The 17857-nt window shown below is 41.7% G+C and overlaps 1 protein-coding gene across 3 annotated transcripts in view; it reads left to right on the top strand.

Annotated features, from left to right (window-relative positions):
* eif2b4 (eukaryotic translation initiation factor 2B, subunit 4 delta) overlaps nucleotides 1–17857 on the top strand; it is a 69413-nt gene that overhangs the window by 10282 nt on the left and 41274 nt on the right. Inside the window, exon 2 of one of the 3 annotated variants that reach the window (XM_067984795.1) lies at nucleotides 2378–2409. The exons of the other annotated variants lie outside the window; for them this stretch is intronic. Coding sequence (XP_067840896.1) covers nucleotides 2378–2409 — 32 coding nt within the window. The remainder of the gene's footprint in view (nucleotides 1–2377; nucleotides 2410–17857) is intronic. 3 annotated transcript variants of the gene reach the window in all.

Below are 17857 nucleotides of genomic sequence, written 5' to 3'. Positions count from 1 at the left end.
TCACATATTTTCAGGGACAAATACAGAAAACGCTGGAAACACTCAGCTGGTCACGAAGCATATGTGCGAAAAGGAAAAGAAAGTTAACGTTTCAGGTATAACTATTCGGCAGAACTGGAAGATATTACAGATGAACAACTTATAAGAAGGAACAAAGCAAGAGAAAGGCGGTGTGTGTGGGTGGGTGGGAAGAAGAAAGACCACATACACAAGAAAAGAGGAAGAATGACCTGTAAGATAATTAAGTAGAGAACAGGAGATGGTTAAGTGACATAAGTAATAATACCATAAGAAGCATAAGAAGAGAAATTAGGGAAACAAAAGACATAGACAAGACCAGAGAATGTGTGACTAGTTAAAGCAGGATAGCTAACTGGAGAGAAGCATGAAAAACTGGCCCCAGGTGTCTGGTGGAAGAAAATGTCAGGGCAATGCTAAAGATGCAAGGGCAATTAGGGATGGGCAATAAATGCCGGCCTTGCCAGCGACGCCCACATCCCATGAATGAATTTTTTTTTAAATGCAGATCAGTGGGGCAGGCAGGTTGTCCCCATCCCAACATTTGTAACTTGTGGGTAAAGCAAGTTAAATGTGGACGACTGCTCCTATTTCTTAAGTTCTTATTAACATGGTTGAGTTAATTAATTGTCAGAACTAAGTTTCACATTAAAGAATTTTGTTTTTCTAAATGCTTTCACAATAGGAATTATTCAGTCTTTCAGACCTGTTTAAAGATCTGAGATTCAAAAACATGTATTAATAAGTATATGGGTCCATTGCAGAATCAAAATATGTTCTTAACATTTTCATTGATTTGTTGCTATATTTTAATGTGTGGGATGTGAGAAAATTTAATACTAATCCAGCTTGTGGCATTACAACCCCCCCCAGGTGACCTATTACATCTACCTGAAATTACAAAATGCCATCATTTGAGATCTATTACATCAATAAAATTTAACATTGTAACAATATTCTTTGCTTTAGGTTCCTAGTTGAAGATCTGTTTCTGTCCCATGCCTTGGGACCTGAGTTTAGCTTCTTCAGCATCACTCTAGTTATAATGCTCCATCTTTCTTTTTGCTCCTGCTTATTCCACCTCATGCTGCAATAGCTACCTTAAGGTGAAAGAAGTGTATACACACTCATGTATAATGTATAGGCCTGCAAACGTTGCTGCCTCTTACAAGTGCCTGTTGAAATCTGAATTCCAACTTGGGTCATCTGATATAGCTGCCTCTGTTACATTATAATTCCCAATATTTAATAAAAGTATAATTATTGATGACTATAAAAACATCTGGTTGAAACTGGTAGGATCTTTGGGAATGCATAAGATATGTCATATCCCTATGCTTTTGCAATCTTTCCAACGTCTTTCTTTCCAGAGCACTCTGCTGATATCACCCAGTAAAAAGTTGCTGCCGTCTATCTATTACTAAAGCCACTGTTAGTTGATACTGCCCTCCAATGCAATGGAATTTTTCTTTTTTATTCATTCTTGAGATGTGGATGTTGCTGGCAAGGCCAGAATTTATTGCCCATCCCTAGTTGCCCTGAAAAAGTGGTGGTAGGTCGCCTTTTTGAACCATAGGTAGTGGTTTTTGGTACAACTGAGTGGCTTGCTCAGCTACTTCAGAGAGCAGTTATGAGCCAACCATGTTGGTGCAGGACTGGCATCACATATAGGCCAGACTGTGCAAGGATGGCAGGCCTCCTCCCCTAAAGGATGTTAGTAAACCCGTTAGGTTTTTATGACAATCCAACAGCTTCATGGTCACTTTTACTAATACTTTTTTTTATTTCCAGATTTCTAAAACTGAATTCAAATTCTCAAACTGCCATAGTGGGATTTGAAGTCTAGATTATTAGTCCAGCCCTCTGGATTTCTAGTCCAGTATCATAACCATTGCAACACCGTACCTATATCAAAATTCAAATTTGAGAAACTTTACTAGTTGTTTTTGTTTTCCCTTGGAGAACAGTGTGAAGGAGTGAAAGGATTCTCAGGCTAATTAATAACCTGAAGGCTGTGACATGAATGCTCCTTCCATGGCCGACTTTACTAGTAAGCTACAGTTATGTTTATGTGAGAAAACATGGAGTGGGCGGGCAATGAAACAGAATAAAAGGAAAAATTATGTCCTAACAGTGACGTCCCTTGCCTTGTCCATAAGTCACTTGCTATATTTTAATTGGCTGCTTTTCATGGATCATAAATGGTTGGCTATGGTTTGGATTCTGAGAATCAGGACAAAACAATAGGGCAAAACCACACACTATTAAAATCGCCTATGTTATTGTTTAGTGTACAAAAAAATGTGTTATGCTGCATAATAATTAATCTTTTCACTTCATTTATATTTGTATATTTTAGATGACGAGGCTAAGAAATTCATCCAACAAAAGGTAGGTTTTGACTTTTTTGTTTGAATAGTTCATTTAACATCCATCTGTAGTATTTACTAGAATGGTATCAGGGATGAGGGACTTCAGTTATGTGGAGAAGCTGGGGTTGTACTCCTTAGTTCAGAGAAGGTTAAGGAGAGATTTGATAGAGGAGTTCAAAATCATGAACAGTTTTGATAGAGTAAATAAGGAAAAACTGTTTCCAGTGGCAGAAGGGTCGGTAACCAGAGGACACAGATTTAAGATGATCAGCAAAAAAGCCAGAAGCGACATGAGGAAACATTTTTTTATGCGGTGAGTTGTAATAATCTGGAACGCACTGCCTGAAAGGGTGGTGAAAGCAGATTCAATAGTAACTTTCGAAAGGGAATTGGATAAACACTTAAAGGGAAAAAATTACAGGGCTATGGGGAAGGAGCAGGGGAATGGGACTAATTGGATAGCTCTTTCAAAGAGCCGGCACAGGCATGATGGGCCGAATGGTCTCCTGTGCTGTACCATACTATGAAGGCTTATGGCTAATTCCATTTACTCCCCAACTTGTTTCTAACGTGGAAAAGAGCCACAAATTAATTTGGAGATTTTTTCTTAAAGCTCTTTCCATCTTTTTAGATGTTTCTCTTGTCACCCGACTTAACACAGAAAGTCGCACATTACAGTTATTACTGTGACAAAATGGATACCTTGCATCTGCTATCACCACAACACTATTGTTTCAAACTTTACTCTTTTAACATTGCTAATATCTGAATTCAGAAGGATTGTTTGTGTTAATACATTTATATATTTTTTACCCACAAAAAACTAAGCCAATTGCTTGGGCTCTTTTGACAAAATAAGAAATTTAAATAAAGGCAAATTTAAAACACAGAAAACCACTGATTAAATGCTACACATATATGATTACAGTTCCAGATTTCAATTTTTCCCCCTTCAGCGAATAGACAATAGCAATCCAGTTTTATATCATAAATAAGGAAAGCTTGTGACAAAGTTTTTTTTTAAAAAAAGGTCACCCTCACAACTGGGGTAAACTGGGTTTTCTCTTTTTCATAAACTAAAATGATTGTCGATGTTCTTGCAAGAATGGGTGGTTGCTTTGATATTTCCCATTATACCTTGTAAGCTGTCTCACTACGTTTGACTGATTGCTATCTTGAAAATCCTCTTTTTGGAGAAAGGGTTTGAAGTATTACATTTATGGGTCCATTTCAATCCCAGGTACTTTTGTGGGTAGGCTATGGCGGCAATGCAGAACTTAGCCCATAAAGAGACAAAAAGGTAAATTGTTTAATTTGCTATTGGGCACTGTCTTAACAGAGATACTTTCAACCATGGAATAATTTATGAAACAGTTGGTTCTTGTCATGAGACTGTAGGTTTGGTCTGGATGGATGAGATAAAATAGGCCTTTCTCATCTGTAGGTATCTTTAGATCAGCAGGATGCCTGTAATTTCTGTTAATGCGTGATCATGTGGTATACCACTTTCAAAACCCTAGATAGTAAGACAAGCAAATTGAAGGAAGTAAACTCATTAAAATTTTCATTAACTAGGGTCCCATACTGAAACTGCTCTTCCAGTTTGAACTTCTCTAAAATAGCATAAAATGACGTGCAAAAAGAGAAGACAGTAGTTCCATCCTGAGCTAGTACAATATTGGTAATTGTTAAAGAGGAATAATAAAAGTATTTTTAATGTAAATTGCTTTTATCAGTCTTCAAAATATAAGAACTATCGCTATGATGAGAGGAGATTTTCTTTTTTAAAAAAAAATCATTCTTGTTGTGATCTGCCACATTATGATCAGAAAAAGCCTGGTCACATTGTACCCGATTCGGTCTCCAGCCGGATATTAATTGGTAACTGATCATGGTTATCAAACTTAACTCAACTACTTGGTATTGGTCTCTACTCACTTTTGAATTGCTCTCCAGTGCTTGGATTGGACAGAACTATGAACGATGTAGATCACTGCCCAGCTCAATATCTGACCAGGTCTTTTCTGATCACAATGTCACAGGTCACACATACTGCTATTTTTCTTAAAAATAGGAAATCTTGGGAGTGATATTCTTTGTTACTTTGTTCTCGTATTTTGAAGACTGATAGAAGCACCTTACATTAAAAGCACTTTTCTTGTACTAACCCATGATGAAGTTACTTTCTTCTCTGATTGGAGATGGATCCAAGCAGGCCGTTGCAGCTTGGTGTCCCAATTAAGAGTACTTCTGCCCTCCCTTCTCCAGAGCAGTGTTAATGAATATTGTATGTCACTTGATATGAAAGTAGAGGAAAGAGCACCTTTAATATAGAATTTTAGAGCACAGAAGGAGGCCAGATGGCCCATTGCATCTGTAAAGGCTCTTAGAATGTACTATCCAATTAGTCACATTGCCCCCCCCCTCCTCTTTCTCCATAGCCCTGCAATTTTCACCCCTTCAAGTATTTAGCAACTTTCAAAAGGGAATTGGATATTGAATCTACTTCCACAATCCTTTCAGGCTCTGCATTCCAGATTATCATAACTCACTGCATTAAAAAAAATTCCTCCTCACCTCACCTCTGGCTCTTTTGCCGATTATCTTAAATTTGTGTCCTCTGGTTACTGACCCTCCTGCCAGTGGAAACAGTTTTTCCCTATTTATACTATCAAAACTCTTTGTGATTTTGAACGCATCTATTAAATATCCCCTTAACCTTTTTAAGAAGAACCACCCCAGCTTCTCTAGTCTCTCCACGTAACTGAAGCCCCTCATCCTTGGTACCATCCTAGTAAATCTCTTCTGCGCTCTCTCCAAGGCCTTGGTATCCATCCTAAAGTGTGGTGCCCAGAATTTTACACAGTACTCCAGCTGAGGCCTAACCAGTGAGTTATAATTGTTAGCATAACTTCCTTGCCTTTGTACTCTATGCCTCTATTTATAAAGCCAAGAATCCCGTTTGCTTTTTTAACAGCCTCATCAACTTGTTCTGTCACCTTCAAAGATTTCTGTACACAAACCTCCATGTCTGTCTGTTCCTACACCTCCTTCAAAATTGTACCATTTAGTTTATATTGCCTCTCGTCATTCTTCCTTCCAAAATGTATCACTACACACTTCTCTGCATTAAATTTCATCTGCCATTTGTCTGTCCATTTCACCAGTCTGTCCTGACGTCTCCTACTATCCTCCTCACTGTTTACTACTTTTCCGAGTTTATTGGCATTTGCAAACTTTGAAATTATGCCTTGTATACCTAAGTGCTGGTCATTGATATATATCAAAAAGAACAGTAGTTCTAATACCGACCCCGGGGGACACTACTGAATACTTCCCTCCGGTCTGTAAAACAACCGTTCATCGCTACTCTCTGTTTTCTGTCCCCTAGCCAATTGTGTATCCACACTGCCACTGCCTCTTTAATTCCATGAGCTTCAATTTTGCTAACAAGCCTATTATGTGGTACTTTATCAAATTTTATATGAAGTACTATTCTTGAAATACTGGGAGCAGGGGGAGGGGTAGCTTGCAAACAATGCTGCTTTCTTTGAGGATGGAGTTCCCATTCATGCTTGCTAAACGTAGCCTGTTCAAAATCCTCCAATCTCTTTCCCCTCTTCCCTTGGCACTGAAACGGCCCAAGTTAAAGTCACAAATGACATCCTCTGTGACTGTTACTGTGTTGCGCTTTCCCTCCTTGACCTCTACAGCATTTGACACATTTACCACTCCATTGTCTCTCCCCCAGAGCCCAGCTCCTTGGGACTGTCCTTGCATGGCTTCATTTCTACTCATCCAAATGTACCAACACATCTCTGGAATGGCTTCTTTTCCCTCACCTATTACCTTGCGATTCCTCCAAGGATCTGTCCTTAGTTTCCTTTTCTTCCTTATCTAAATGCTGTCCTTAGCAGCATAATCTGCCAGTGGATGAATCCCATCTCTTATCACTTCACTACTTCTCTCAACCTGTCGACTACCTCTGTGCGACCAGACTGTTTGTCTGATGTTACATGTTTGGGTCTGCCTTAGATATTCTCTCGGGTACAGAATATGGTTGTTCCTGAAAACGGTCTGAGCATTTTACATTCAGGAGTGTGCCTGTATTGCCCAATAGCATAACCCAGGGGTGTAACAATAGGATCCCCTTCTGATCTGAACTGGATTTTATGTCTTTCAAACATGCACTCATGCTCTTTTCTTGTCTTTTCGGACAACAACCACCCATATAGCACCGTTAACGTAGTCCCAAGGCTCTTCACTGGAGCAATATCAAACAAAATTTAACACTGAGCCACATAAGGAGATATTAGGACAGGTGATCAAAAGCTTGGTCAAAGAGAGAGGTTTTAAGGAGCATCTTAGAAGAGGAGAGAGATGGACAAACACCGTGGTAAGATGAGACCAGATATGAATCATTTTAGTTGCTTTATTTCACAGAAAGCAAGTGAACATACAGAGTAACAGTCATAGCAAATTTCACTTAGTTAACTCTATCACTTTTCTCCCTGAAAACATGTGAAAAACTAAATAAACCGTGGGCTCGATTTTCGCACCCCTAAGTGGGTGCGTTCGTGGCGGGGCGGCTGCGAAAATTGGGGATTCCTGGGGCGGGTCCAGAACCCGGCTCCAACCCGCCCACTTCCGGGTTGCCCGCTGACGTGCGCACGCAGCCCCCGCATGTGGGACTCCCGCCGGCAATTAAAGCCAGCGGGGTGCCACTTCAAGTAATTAACCAGGTACTTCAGGTCGTTTACAGACCTGATTGACCTGATATTTTAGGAGGGGTGGGATTTTCAGATCAACTGGGACTGTTTCCCGTACTGGGGGAAACACTCCCAGTTGAAATGGACGTGTTGCAGCCATCAGCCTGTGGCAGCTGCAAAGGTCCATTTGACAGGTAGGAGGGGAGACCCTCACTCATTGCAGGAGGCCACTCTGTCACTTTGGACAAAGTTTGGCCTCTGCCACCTTCCTCCTAACAACAAAATTCACCAACTTGCACACTTACCCCAGTGTCCAGACACATTTACCTACCTTGCGGACCCCCTCAAATGTACATCTTGCGGATGGGGTCCGCCATAGCTGCAGTCATGACCTCCTTGGAGGACGAACAGCCTTGCCGTCCACGCCGTCCACCTCTGACACGTGGAGCTCCACAACACAGTGCTGTGACACATCCACCTGCACAGCAGGAGGGAGGGCAACGGCAGAGAGAGATGCGTCACCGAAGGCACTACTCTCGCCACAGGGTCCACAGACCGAGGCTCAGCTTCCTGGACCTCTCTGAGCAGCAGTGCGCACGGAAGCTCAGAGTCACTCGACATGTAGTCGTGGACATCTGCAGCCTCCTTCATGCTGAGCTGCTCTCGGCTGGCCTGAGCACCATCTTCTTGCCTGTTGCTGTCAAAGTCACCACTGCCCTCAACAACTTCTCCTCCGCATCCTTCCAGGGTGCCACCGGGGACATCGCCGACGTCTCTCAGTCGTCTGCACAAAAGAGCCCTGCAAATACACCTACACCCACTCTGCAGTGACACAATAGGTGGCATCAGTTGTGGGTCTTCATAGTGATCCTCAAGAAAGGGCATTATTGCACAAACCAGACAAGATTCGCAAAGACGTGACAGTAGTGGTGACAATATAATATGTAATGTGAGTTGATCAGAAATTAAATAGAAGTAAAAACCATGACAAACCCTCAAACACCCTTGTGCATCCCCTTTATGCTCATGACACGTTTGCCTTATGCTTCCTACTGCACATTTGTGGTGCATGCCCTGTGGCTGCAGCACAGGTAGTGGCAGGTTGAGTGAGGCTGATCGTGAAAGAGATGCATGAGAGGGTGAGTATGAGATAGAGCCATGAGATTGTATGAGGATTGGGTTGAGTGGTATTGGTGGGATGAGTACTGGCGAGGTGAGTAAGTGCAGGTAAGATGAGGATGAGCTTTGAGTGGGTGTGAGGAGTGATATGACAGAGTAGTGTTGGCAGTGCAAAAGGAGATGTGGGGTGGGGGCGGTGATGTGGCAGACGGAGTGTAGGGGAATGAGTAAGTGTACTCACTTCGGCTGACCTACTTAGGTCATTGAAGCGCCTCCTGCACTATATGCAGGTGCGCGATATGTTGGTGGTGCAGGTGACCTCCTCTGCTACCTCGAGCCAGGCCGCCTTGATGGCAGAGGCAGGCCACTTCCGCCCGCCCGCCGGGGGGAGAGCTCTGTCCTCCCCCTCCTCCTCACCCCATCCAATGATACCTGGAGTGAGGCATCATTAAACCTGAGAGCAGCCTTTCCCCTGGGCTGCTCCATGCTGTAATTTTTCCTATTTTCTGCAGCATCAGTCAGTGGAGGACTGTCCCTTTAAATAGGGCTCCTCCAGCTGACAGCCTATGCTGCGCATGCGCAGTCCGCCCACTGCGCAGCTTTCCAGCGCAAAACCCGGAAGCAAAGGTAAGTTACCCACGCGCCCAGTCGACCCCCCGCCACCCCCCCCCCCCCCCCCGCTGCGAACCCGCCGCCCTCCTAATATCAGGCCCCATGTGTCTTGTCCCTTTAATGGGCTGACTTACTTGTTTTTCGCATTTCGTTATCCATTGCGGTACCCTTCTCTATCTCTGCAACCTCCTCCATACTCAATTCTACACGCTCTAGTCAACTGACTCTGCCCTTGTGTATCTGTACCCCCCCCTTCATCTGACAATTAGTGACAGTGCCTTCAGTTGACTTGGTCCTGCTGTCTGGACTTCTTTCCCTAAATCTTCAACTCCACTCCACCTTTCAAAACCCTTTTGACTAAACTTTCAATAACCCTTACAAATCTTTGTCTTCCTGACTAGGCACCATTTCCTCATGTTATTTCTATTTTTGTGAAAAGTTTTGAGACAGTTTTTTATGTTGAAGGCACTATATAAATGCAAGGTGTTGTTACTGCTGGAAAAGCCACTGCATTGTTTGTGATAGATTTATCTCTGGCTGAACGTTACATTCGGGCAACTATTGGCACACTTTCTGTTCCTATTGCTTGCAGCAGAGTAGGTTTTAAAGGCTACAAATGGGAATTTCTCCTTTCAAGGTAGAGATACTGTAAATGGGTGAGTGTCTGCTCTCTGTGGGGCAAGCTTTATACTGAAAGTACTATTCCCGTCTTTAAAATGTTTCCGTTTAAGTAAACAGCTTGTTTTCAGCAGCACTTTGTTCACTTATCAGGAGTCCACAGTGGAATGTTAGTAATTTGTGTCATCCACTTTCTTTCATGTTTTTAATTAATTTGAGGTTGTCTGTATTAAAATGTTAGGGATTGTTGCTGCTTTAATTTCCTGTATTTAGTAAACCTAGTAACGAGTCATGTAGCAGGTAAACACTGCAACTTGTTAGGATTTTAAAATTGGTTGGTAGGATCAAACAGCTAAAATATTTATGAATATAATGTGCTTAGAGGGAGAACTGTTTTGCAATTTCACATTCTATTTACTTATGAAATAGTCGCATTAGTAGAGTTGACTTCTAAATTGTTTTAAGATACAAAGTACTCAGAAGCATCAGCTCCACATCCACCTCTTCAACCACTGCCTATTTCAGTTCCCCTGTGGCAAGTTGTGCCTCCTTTTACACTTCAGCTTCGGTGCTGTTTTTGATGCAGTTGATCATTCTATCCTCCTTTACTATGGGCCACCTCTGTGACATCACCCTGTTCTGGTTTCAATCCTACCTGTTCCAATGTAATTAGTTCATTTTTTCAATGGCCCATGCCTGCAGTCACCTTGGGTGTGCCCCAAGTCTATATCCTTTTGCTTATCTATATGCCGTTACTTGGCAATATCATATAGCAGTGTCGAAGACGAGCAGGGCGTTCTCCCCAGTGTCATGGCCAATATTTATCCCTCAGAATACGCCTAAAACAGATGATCTGGCCATTTATTTCATTGCTGTTTGTGGGACCTTGCTGTGTGCCAATTGGCTGCCGCATTTCATACATTGCAACAGCGACTACACTTCAAAAGTACCTCATTTGCTATAAATCGCTTTGGGACATCCTGAGATTGTGAAAGGCACTATATAAATGCGTCTGCATATAGTGACCGCACAAGTCCCAGCCAGAATGGAGATGATTGGGTAATTCCTCCATCAATCACGCCTGGAGTAACTGCTGTAAGTAACTGAGATTGATTTTACGAAGATAATTTGTGTTATGTAACTATGCTGTACTCACTGCGTTTTGCTGGAGAAATAATCCTGCTGTACTCGGGAGTCTGTTTGCTGTAGTTTCAGTTATGAGTTCGGAGAATCTGTAAATTAAAACAGCAAGTCTCGCCCCGCCTCCAACTCATTGGCTGATACATTGGTGTCAATATTCATTCTCTAAAATTTTAGAGAATGGGGAGGGGAGTGTCCACGCTCACATAAACAGACCTCCTCCCTCCCTCCCCCTCCCTGCATAGTACTTAGTGAACCAGTTTTGACACCGCACTTGATTTACACTCCGTACGGTGCTAAATGCAAATGGTGTGAGGCTCAGAGACAGATTGCAGCATTTCTGTTGATTGTGATGAAATCTAAATTGACATGAAATGTTGGTTGGCAAGACGAAATATAAACAGACAGTGAGTTCAAACATTTCTTATCGGGTGGATACACAGCCAAACGCTTAGTATACTGTAAAATGTTTTGAGATTGAGGGCAGTTTGTTAATTTGGTTATAAGCAATGTTAAACCCAAACCAAGGTCCCGAGCATCAAACTGTACCATCGAATTTTGATTGGTGTAAAATAAGCACACTTTTTTTAAAAAAAGATTTGTTAAATGGAACTGCAGTGGAGTGGGCTCTCATCTGGATTATTTCTCCCAATGTGAGGTTGAAGAAGGAATATTAATGTGCATGTACAGGACAGTCTTCACTTCTGCTCTGTTGCACCTCCATTGTGTACCAATAGAACTGTGCGCAGACACGTTCTAAAATGAATATGGGTCACACAAGTATAGATGTGAAAATAATTACATGGTGTACGCACCCATCCATCTATAGCCTGAATTGAACTGACATTAATGTATTTGTGGGTAAATGAGTAACTGATCTTAGCAGAGTGAGACAAGTTGATGTAGACCTAGATTCATTTTACTTTGTATATAATTCCAACTAATTTTATGGATTTTTTTTGTCATCCTACATGGTTTGACAGCACTCAAATACTGTCAGATCTCTCAAAGCAATTTGCTATTAAGGGAGACAAAAGAGATAAAAAGCTCAGCATCATTTATCTAAATATTGATTAGGCTACAGGTATGTCCAGTGTAAAATTTTAATTGACTGGGAACACTTGTAAAAACCAACAGTTAAAGCACATTTTCATTCTGTCTCAGAATGTTTCACTCTTTTCCCTTGTAGATCAAAGAAATTGGACAGCTTTGGGGGGGGAAATCATTAAATGTAATATATTGACAATTAGTGCAAATTGATATCAAGGTTTAGGATCGATACCCATGATAAATTTTTATTAAAAAAAAGATATGATGGTATAATGTAATTAAAGATGTGATGGTATCCTTTCTGGTCAAAAACAAATTGGTCTTTTTTCCCCATTGTTTTGTCTTGCTACTTGCCTTTGGTGTAGTAGTATGTCGCCTCATGGGCCTGAAACTCCTACTTTATATCCATAATCACCACATGACCAGTTAATAATCTAAGTCAAGTGATCAGAGAAATGCCAAGTTAAGGTCGGGCACTTTCACAGAGAGAGAATTACTGGCTCACTTACCCTGAATATGTTTTGCACAGCTTGCATTAAAACACAATGCAGCTGAAGCCTGTGACCAGGCTTTTGGCAAACTGGATGGCTTGTGGCCACAAGAAAAGGATGAAAATGTAGCCTTAAAAAAAGCAACTGGCAAGTTAATTGGGGTATATATATCTCTGTTTTTAATTCTAGAGTGCAGCCTCGGACATAGCTGGACTGTAGATTTGTCAGTGCAATAAATACAATAAAAAATAACAAGTATGCTGTGATTCCAAGGTGTCACATCAGAAAAAAAATCATATTTTTGATGCAGACATTCTAGATAGATTGTGTTTCCATAACCAGACTAAAAGAAAAAAACCATATAATGAATGGCTAATGGCCAGAGTAAACTATGTAATACTGCTGACTAACTTCCCTGCTGTTAAATGCTTTTGCTGAAATATGGCGCTGCTAACAATATTACATTGTGTTTTGATTCTTTATGTTGATGGAGTAGTTTGGCATCTGTCCAATTTAATACTCTTTTTTTGAAAATCATTTAATTCTGTTACAGTCTGAGCTTTAGGAAACTCACAACTCACACTGACTTTAAGTATGAGATGATTGTGTGAAACACTAAACAAATTTATTTTTATTACCCCATTTACACCAGCCGGCTGATATCCACCCAAGAGTCCTCGGGGAGATGGGACACATGATGTGTGAGCCCCTTGCTCGTATTTTTAATAGCTCATTGCACTCTGGGACGGTTCCCTTAGTCTGGGTGACCTCGTACATGAAACACAAAAAGTCAGCACACTGGTGCGGCAGGCAATCCGGAGGGCAAACGCAATATTGGCCTTTATTTCTAGGGGGATGGAGTATAAAAGCAGGGAAGTCATGCTACAACTATAGAGGGTGCTGGTGAGACCACACCTGGAGTACTGCGTACAGTTCTGGTGCCCTTATTTAAGGAAGGACATACTTGCATTTAGGCAGTTCAGAGAAGGTTCACTTGGTTGATTCCAGGTATGGAAGGATTGTGTTATGAGGAAAGATTGAACAGGTTGGGTCTATACTCATTGGCGTTTAGAAGAATGAGAGGAGATCTTATTGAAACATACAAGATTCTGAGGGGACTTGATAGGGTAGACACTGAGAGGATGTTACCCCTCATGGGGGAATCTAAAACTAGGGGGCATAGTCTCAGAATAAGGGGTCGCCCGTTTAAGATGGAAATGAGGAGGAATTTCTTCTCCCAGAGGGTCGTGAATCTTTGGAATTCTTTACCCCAAAAAGCTGTGGAGGCTGAGTCATTGAATACATTCAAGGCTGAGTTCGACAAATTTTTGATCAGCAAGGGAGTCAAAGGATATGGGGAAAGGGCGGGAAAGTGGAGTTGAGGTAAAAATCAGATCAGCCATGATCTCATTGAATGGCGGAGCAGGCTCGAGGTGCTGAATTGCCTACTCCTGCTTCTATTTCTTATGGTCTTGTGGACCAGAAGGAGGTTAAAGGAGATGAGACGGACCCGAGTAATTTATAGGTCCATAAGTTTGACATTGGTAATAGGTGATAAATGCTTGAGGAAATCATTAGGAATGTAGTGTGCAACTACTTAGATATAGAGGGACATAATAGGAACACCAACATGGCTTCAAAAAAAGGTCATGACATACAAATTTGATTGTAGTTTTTGAAGAAGTCACTAAGTTGGTGAATGAGGGAAGCCCAATAGACATTGTCTACCGAGACTTCCAAAAAGGTTTTGACAAGGTACTGTAAGACATTGAGCCTATATATGCTTTTGGACTATGTCAAACACAGAAGCAACAAATTATTTTTTTTCCTGCAACATGCCAAACACGAATATGATATCCGCTTCGTAGAACACAGCGATTGCCAACAGTGATGAGTAAGGCTGAACTTTCTTGAGAATTCTACTTTTTTATTAAAATCTTCTAGCCAACTCGAACACTTATTTGCTCCAAGGTAGCTAGTTATCATTACACAGGCAAGGAACTGAATGTTCATGACAAAAGATAGTTTGCTGTCGTTATAGAGAAAAGGTGGACTGACAACAGATTTATTGACATGATCTTCGTGTTTGAAGTAGCACATCATCTGGATTTTTCAATTCCATGTTGGCTTGTAGTGATTCAGTTACCATTTGTTTTTCAGATAAGGAGATAATTATTATTGTTAAATGTGATATCATTAAAAAAGGAATTTTTGGCATAAATGTTGAATCTATCTTTAATGAAGATGCGATGTATAGTTGGGTCCACCAAACTTCCCTGAAGGGATCCTTTTCTTTTATTCGTTCCTGGGATGTGGGCGTCGTTGGCGAGGCCAGCATTTATTACCCATCCCTAATTGCCCTTGAGAAGGTGGTGGTGAGCCGCTTTCTTGAACCGCTGCAGTCCGTGTGGTGACGGTTCTCCCACAATGCTGTTAGGAAGGGAGTTCCAGGATTTTGACCCAGCGACGATGAAGGAACGGCGATATATTTCCAAGTCGGGATGGTGTGTGACTTGGAGGGGAACGTGCAGGTGGTGTTATTCCCATGTGCCTGCTGCCCTTGTCCTTCTAGGTGGTAGAGGTCGCAGGTTTGGGAGGTGCTGTTGAAGAAGCCTCAGCGAGTTGCTGCAGTGCATCCTGTGGATGGTACACACTGCAGCCACAGTGCGCCGGTGGTGAAGGGAGTGAATGTTTAGGGTGGTGGATGGGGTGCCAATCAAGCGGGCTGCTTTATCCTGGATGGTGTCGAGCTTCTTGAGTGTTGTTGGAGCTGCACTCATCCAGGCAAGTGGAGAGTATTCCATCACACTCCTGACTTGTGCCTTGTAGATGGTGGAAAGGCTTTGGGGAGTCAGGAGGTGAGTCACTCGCCGCAGAATACCCAGCTTCTGACCTGCTCTTGTAGCCACAGTATTGAAATGGCTGGTCCAGTTAAGTTTCTGGTCAATGGTGACCTCCAGGATGTTGACGGTGGGGGATTAGGCGATGGTAATGCCGTTGAATGTCAAGGGGAGGTGGTTAGACTCTCTCTAGTTGGAGATGGTCATTGCCTGGCACTTGTCTGGTGTGAATGTTACTTGCCACTTATGAGCCCAAGCCTGGATGTTGTCCAGGTCTTGCTGCATGCGGGCACAGACTGTTTTATTATTTGAGGAGTTGCGAATGGAACTGAACACTGTGCAATCATCAGCGAACATCCCCATTTCTGACCTTATGATGGAGGGAAGGTCATTGATGAAGCAGCTGAAGATGGTTGGGCCGAGGACACTGCCCTGAGGAACTCCTGCAGCAATGCCCTGGGGCTGAGATGATTGGCCTCCAACAACCACTACCATCTTCCTTTGTGCTGTGTATGACTCCAGCCAGTGGAGAGTTTTCCCCCTGATTCCCATTGACTTCAATTTTACTAGGGCTCCTTGGTGCCACACTCGGTCAAATGCTGCCTTGATGTCAAGGGCAGTCTGTCTCACCTCACCTCTGAAATTCAGCTCTTTTGTCCATGTTTGGACCAAGGCTGCAATGAGGTCTGAGCCGAGTGGTCTTCGCGGAACCCAAACTGAGCATCGGTGAGCAGGTTATTGGTGAGTAAGTGCCGCTTGATAGCACTGTCGAAGACACCTTCCATCACTTTACTGATGATTGAGAGTAGACTGAAGGGGCGGTAATTGGCCGGATTGGATTTGTCCTGCTTTTTGTGGACAGGACATACCTGGGCAATTTTCCACATTGTCGGGTAGATGCCTGCATAAAAGGTAATAGAAAATGAATGTCTATTTATAGTCATGGCCTGGCTTTTGTGTTCTCTAGTTCAGCGTCTCATCAGATGCATCATAAGAAGTCAGCTTTTTAATGAGACCAGAATGCCACACCCAGTCAAAGGCTCGAGATCTTTAAGGACAACTGCTGTAAAATTGTCCTATCCTTGAATGAATCCCTCCATTTCTCGACAATGATGTTGAAAGCATTGCAAGTTGACTGATTTGCTCTGAGGCCATCTTGCCAACCAGATATCAGTTTGAAGTGATGGAGATGTTGCAACAGCTTCACGTTCATTTTGGTTTCCGTGAACCATGACATGATTGACAGCAGGTAGAGGAACATACTAGTTAATGTTGGTAAACCGGTCAACCAGCCAAAATCATACATTGTGGTCTTGTGATAGTCACAGATGAGAGAGAACTTCTGTTGTAGCAGCTTTACCCATGCTTTGCATTCATGGTTGTCAAAAAGTCATACTCTAGTCTAAAACATGTTGTGGTTGATTTTTAGTGATGCAAGGTTGCAGTTTTGGTTTACATATGAAACATATGGAGCTGTTTGCTGTTGGTGGCATCTGTCAAAGCTCACCCAAGTCAGCTCCAATAAAATCACTCCTTCCTTTGGGAATAAATGATGCAGTGGATTAGGACTCTGTCCATTGATGTCTGAGGTGAAAATCTCTGCTTTTGCATGGGTTCTAAATGGATTTCATTTTCAAGTCTCAATCATTTCTAAAGGGCCCTGATCCACAGCACAAAACTGTCCATAATTTTATACTGTCGAATAAATTTTGTGTGATGCTGCTTCCGACTTCGAATCATACTGAATGGGAATGATGATTGGAGAATGAGGTGTGCTCGTGCTCTTGCTCCTATTGATTGAAACTCTATGCCGGGAGCCTTGCTTTGTAAAAGTTACTCCTTTATCAGCCCGAGAGGATATAAGGATAGCTGGTTTGAGGAAAAGAAAAAAAAATTGCAGGTGCAGTACAGATGCTCTTTTGAGGTTGGAGCAGACAGAGCTTTTTTGTTTATATAATCACTGACTTGAGTGTTTGCTGACATATATTACTAAAAATAGAAAAGTGTTCCATTTGCCAGTACTAACATACCTAATCTTCAGCAGTGCAGAATTTCACTCCAAAAATGTATATTTGCTTCTTGATATTGACTGCACAATTTATTTTTGTTAAGCTCTGCTAGTAGCCTTTTGTGATTCTTCTTTTACTGGTGGTGGCTACAGGAAAAGAATTTTCAACGTCTTAAAATGATTTTTGGAAGAAGCTTAATTTTAATACTATGTGCAGGTTTTTTTTTAAAGTATGGTTAAATATAGTTGGTAAAAACAGGTTATTTTGCAGGTTAAATGTGTGCAGAGAGACTATTTTTTTCTTTTGGTGTTGGACCGTTTGAGATAGAGGTGGAAAACGTGAGAGTGCTATGAGGCAGAAATAAGATTGTTAGAATGGGTATATGAAAGAAAACATGAATTATAGAAGGTATGGAAAATGTGGAATCAATTTGAGAAATTATGGTAAGTTCTGAAACAGATAAGAGAATCTCAAAATGCTCCCTATAATACAAGTTAAATTAGTTGGACTTGGGGATTGTTACAAGTTTAGGGTCTTGTCTTAAATATTCTCTTGGATAAAACAATGTTAGTCATTCTGGTAAGTGGGCTGAGTGTCTTGCATTTAGGAGTGTTCCCGTGCTGTCCAACATCTAACACTGCAATAGCCTAACCCAGGACTGTACTGATGTCCCCTTGTGATTGGAATTCGATATTCATGTCTTTCACGTGTACTTCTTCAATCACTTTGAAAGGTGGACTAAGAAAATACTTGGTAAGACTTGGCCAGATACAAATCGTTGTTATTTTATTTCATTGCAAGTGTACAGAAACAATTATGATTGGATTCATTTAGTTCAAACAGTAGAGCCTGTCTTTGTGTAATATTACAAAATAATAT

The sequence above is a fragment of the Heptranchias perlo genome, chromosome 5 (assembly GCF_035084215.1).
Source record: "Heptranchias perlo isolate sHepPer1 chromosome 5, sHepPer1.hap1, whole genome shotgun sequence".
Classification (NCBI taxonomy): Eukaryota; Metazoa; Chordata; class Chondrichthyes; order Hexanchiformes; family Hexanchidae; genus Heptranchias; species Heptranchias perlo.
The sequence above is the reverse complement of the archived record's forward strand: the minus strand, read 5'-3'. Positions and strand labels throughout refer to the sequence as shown.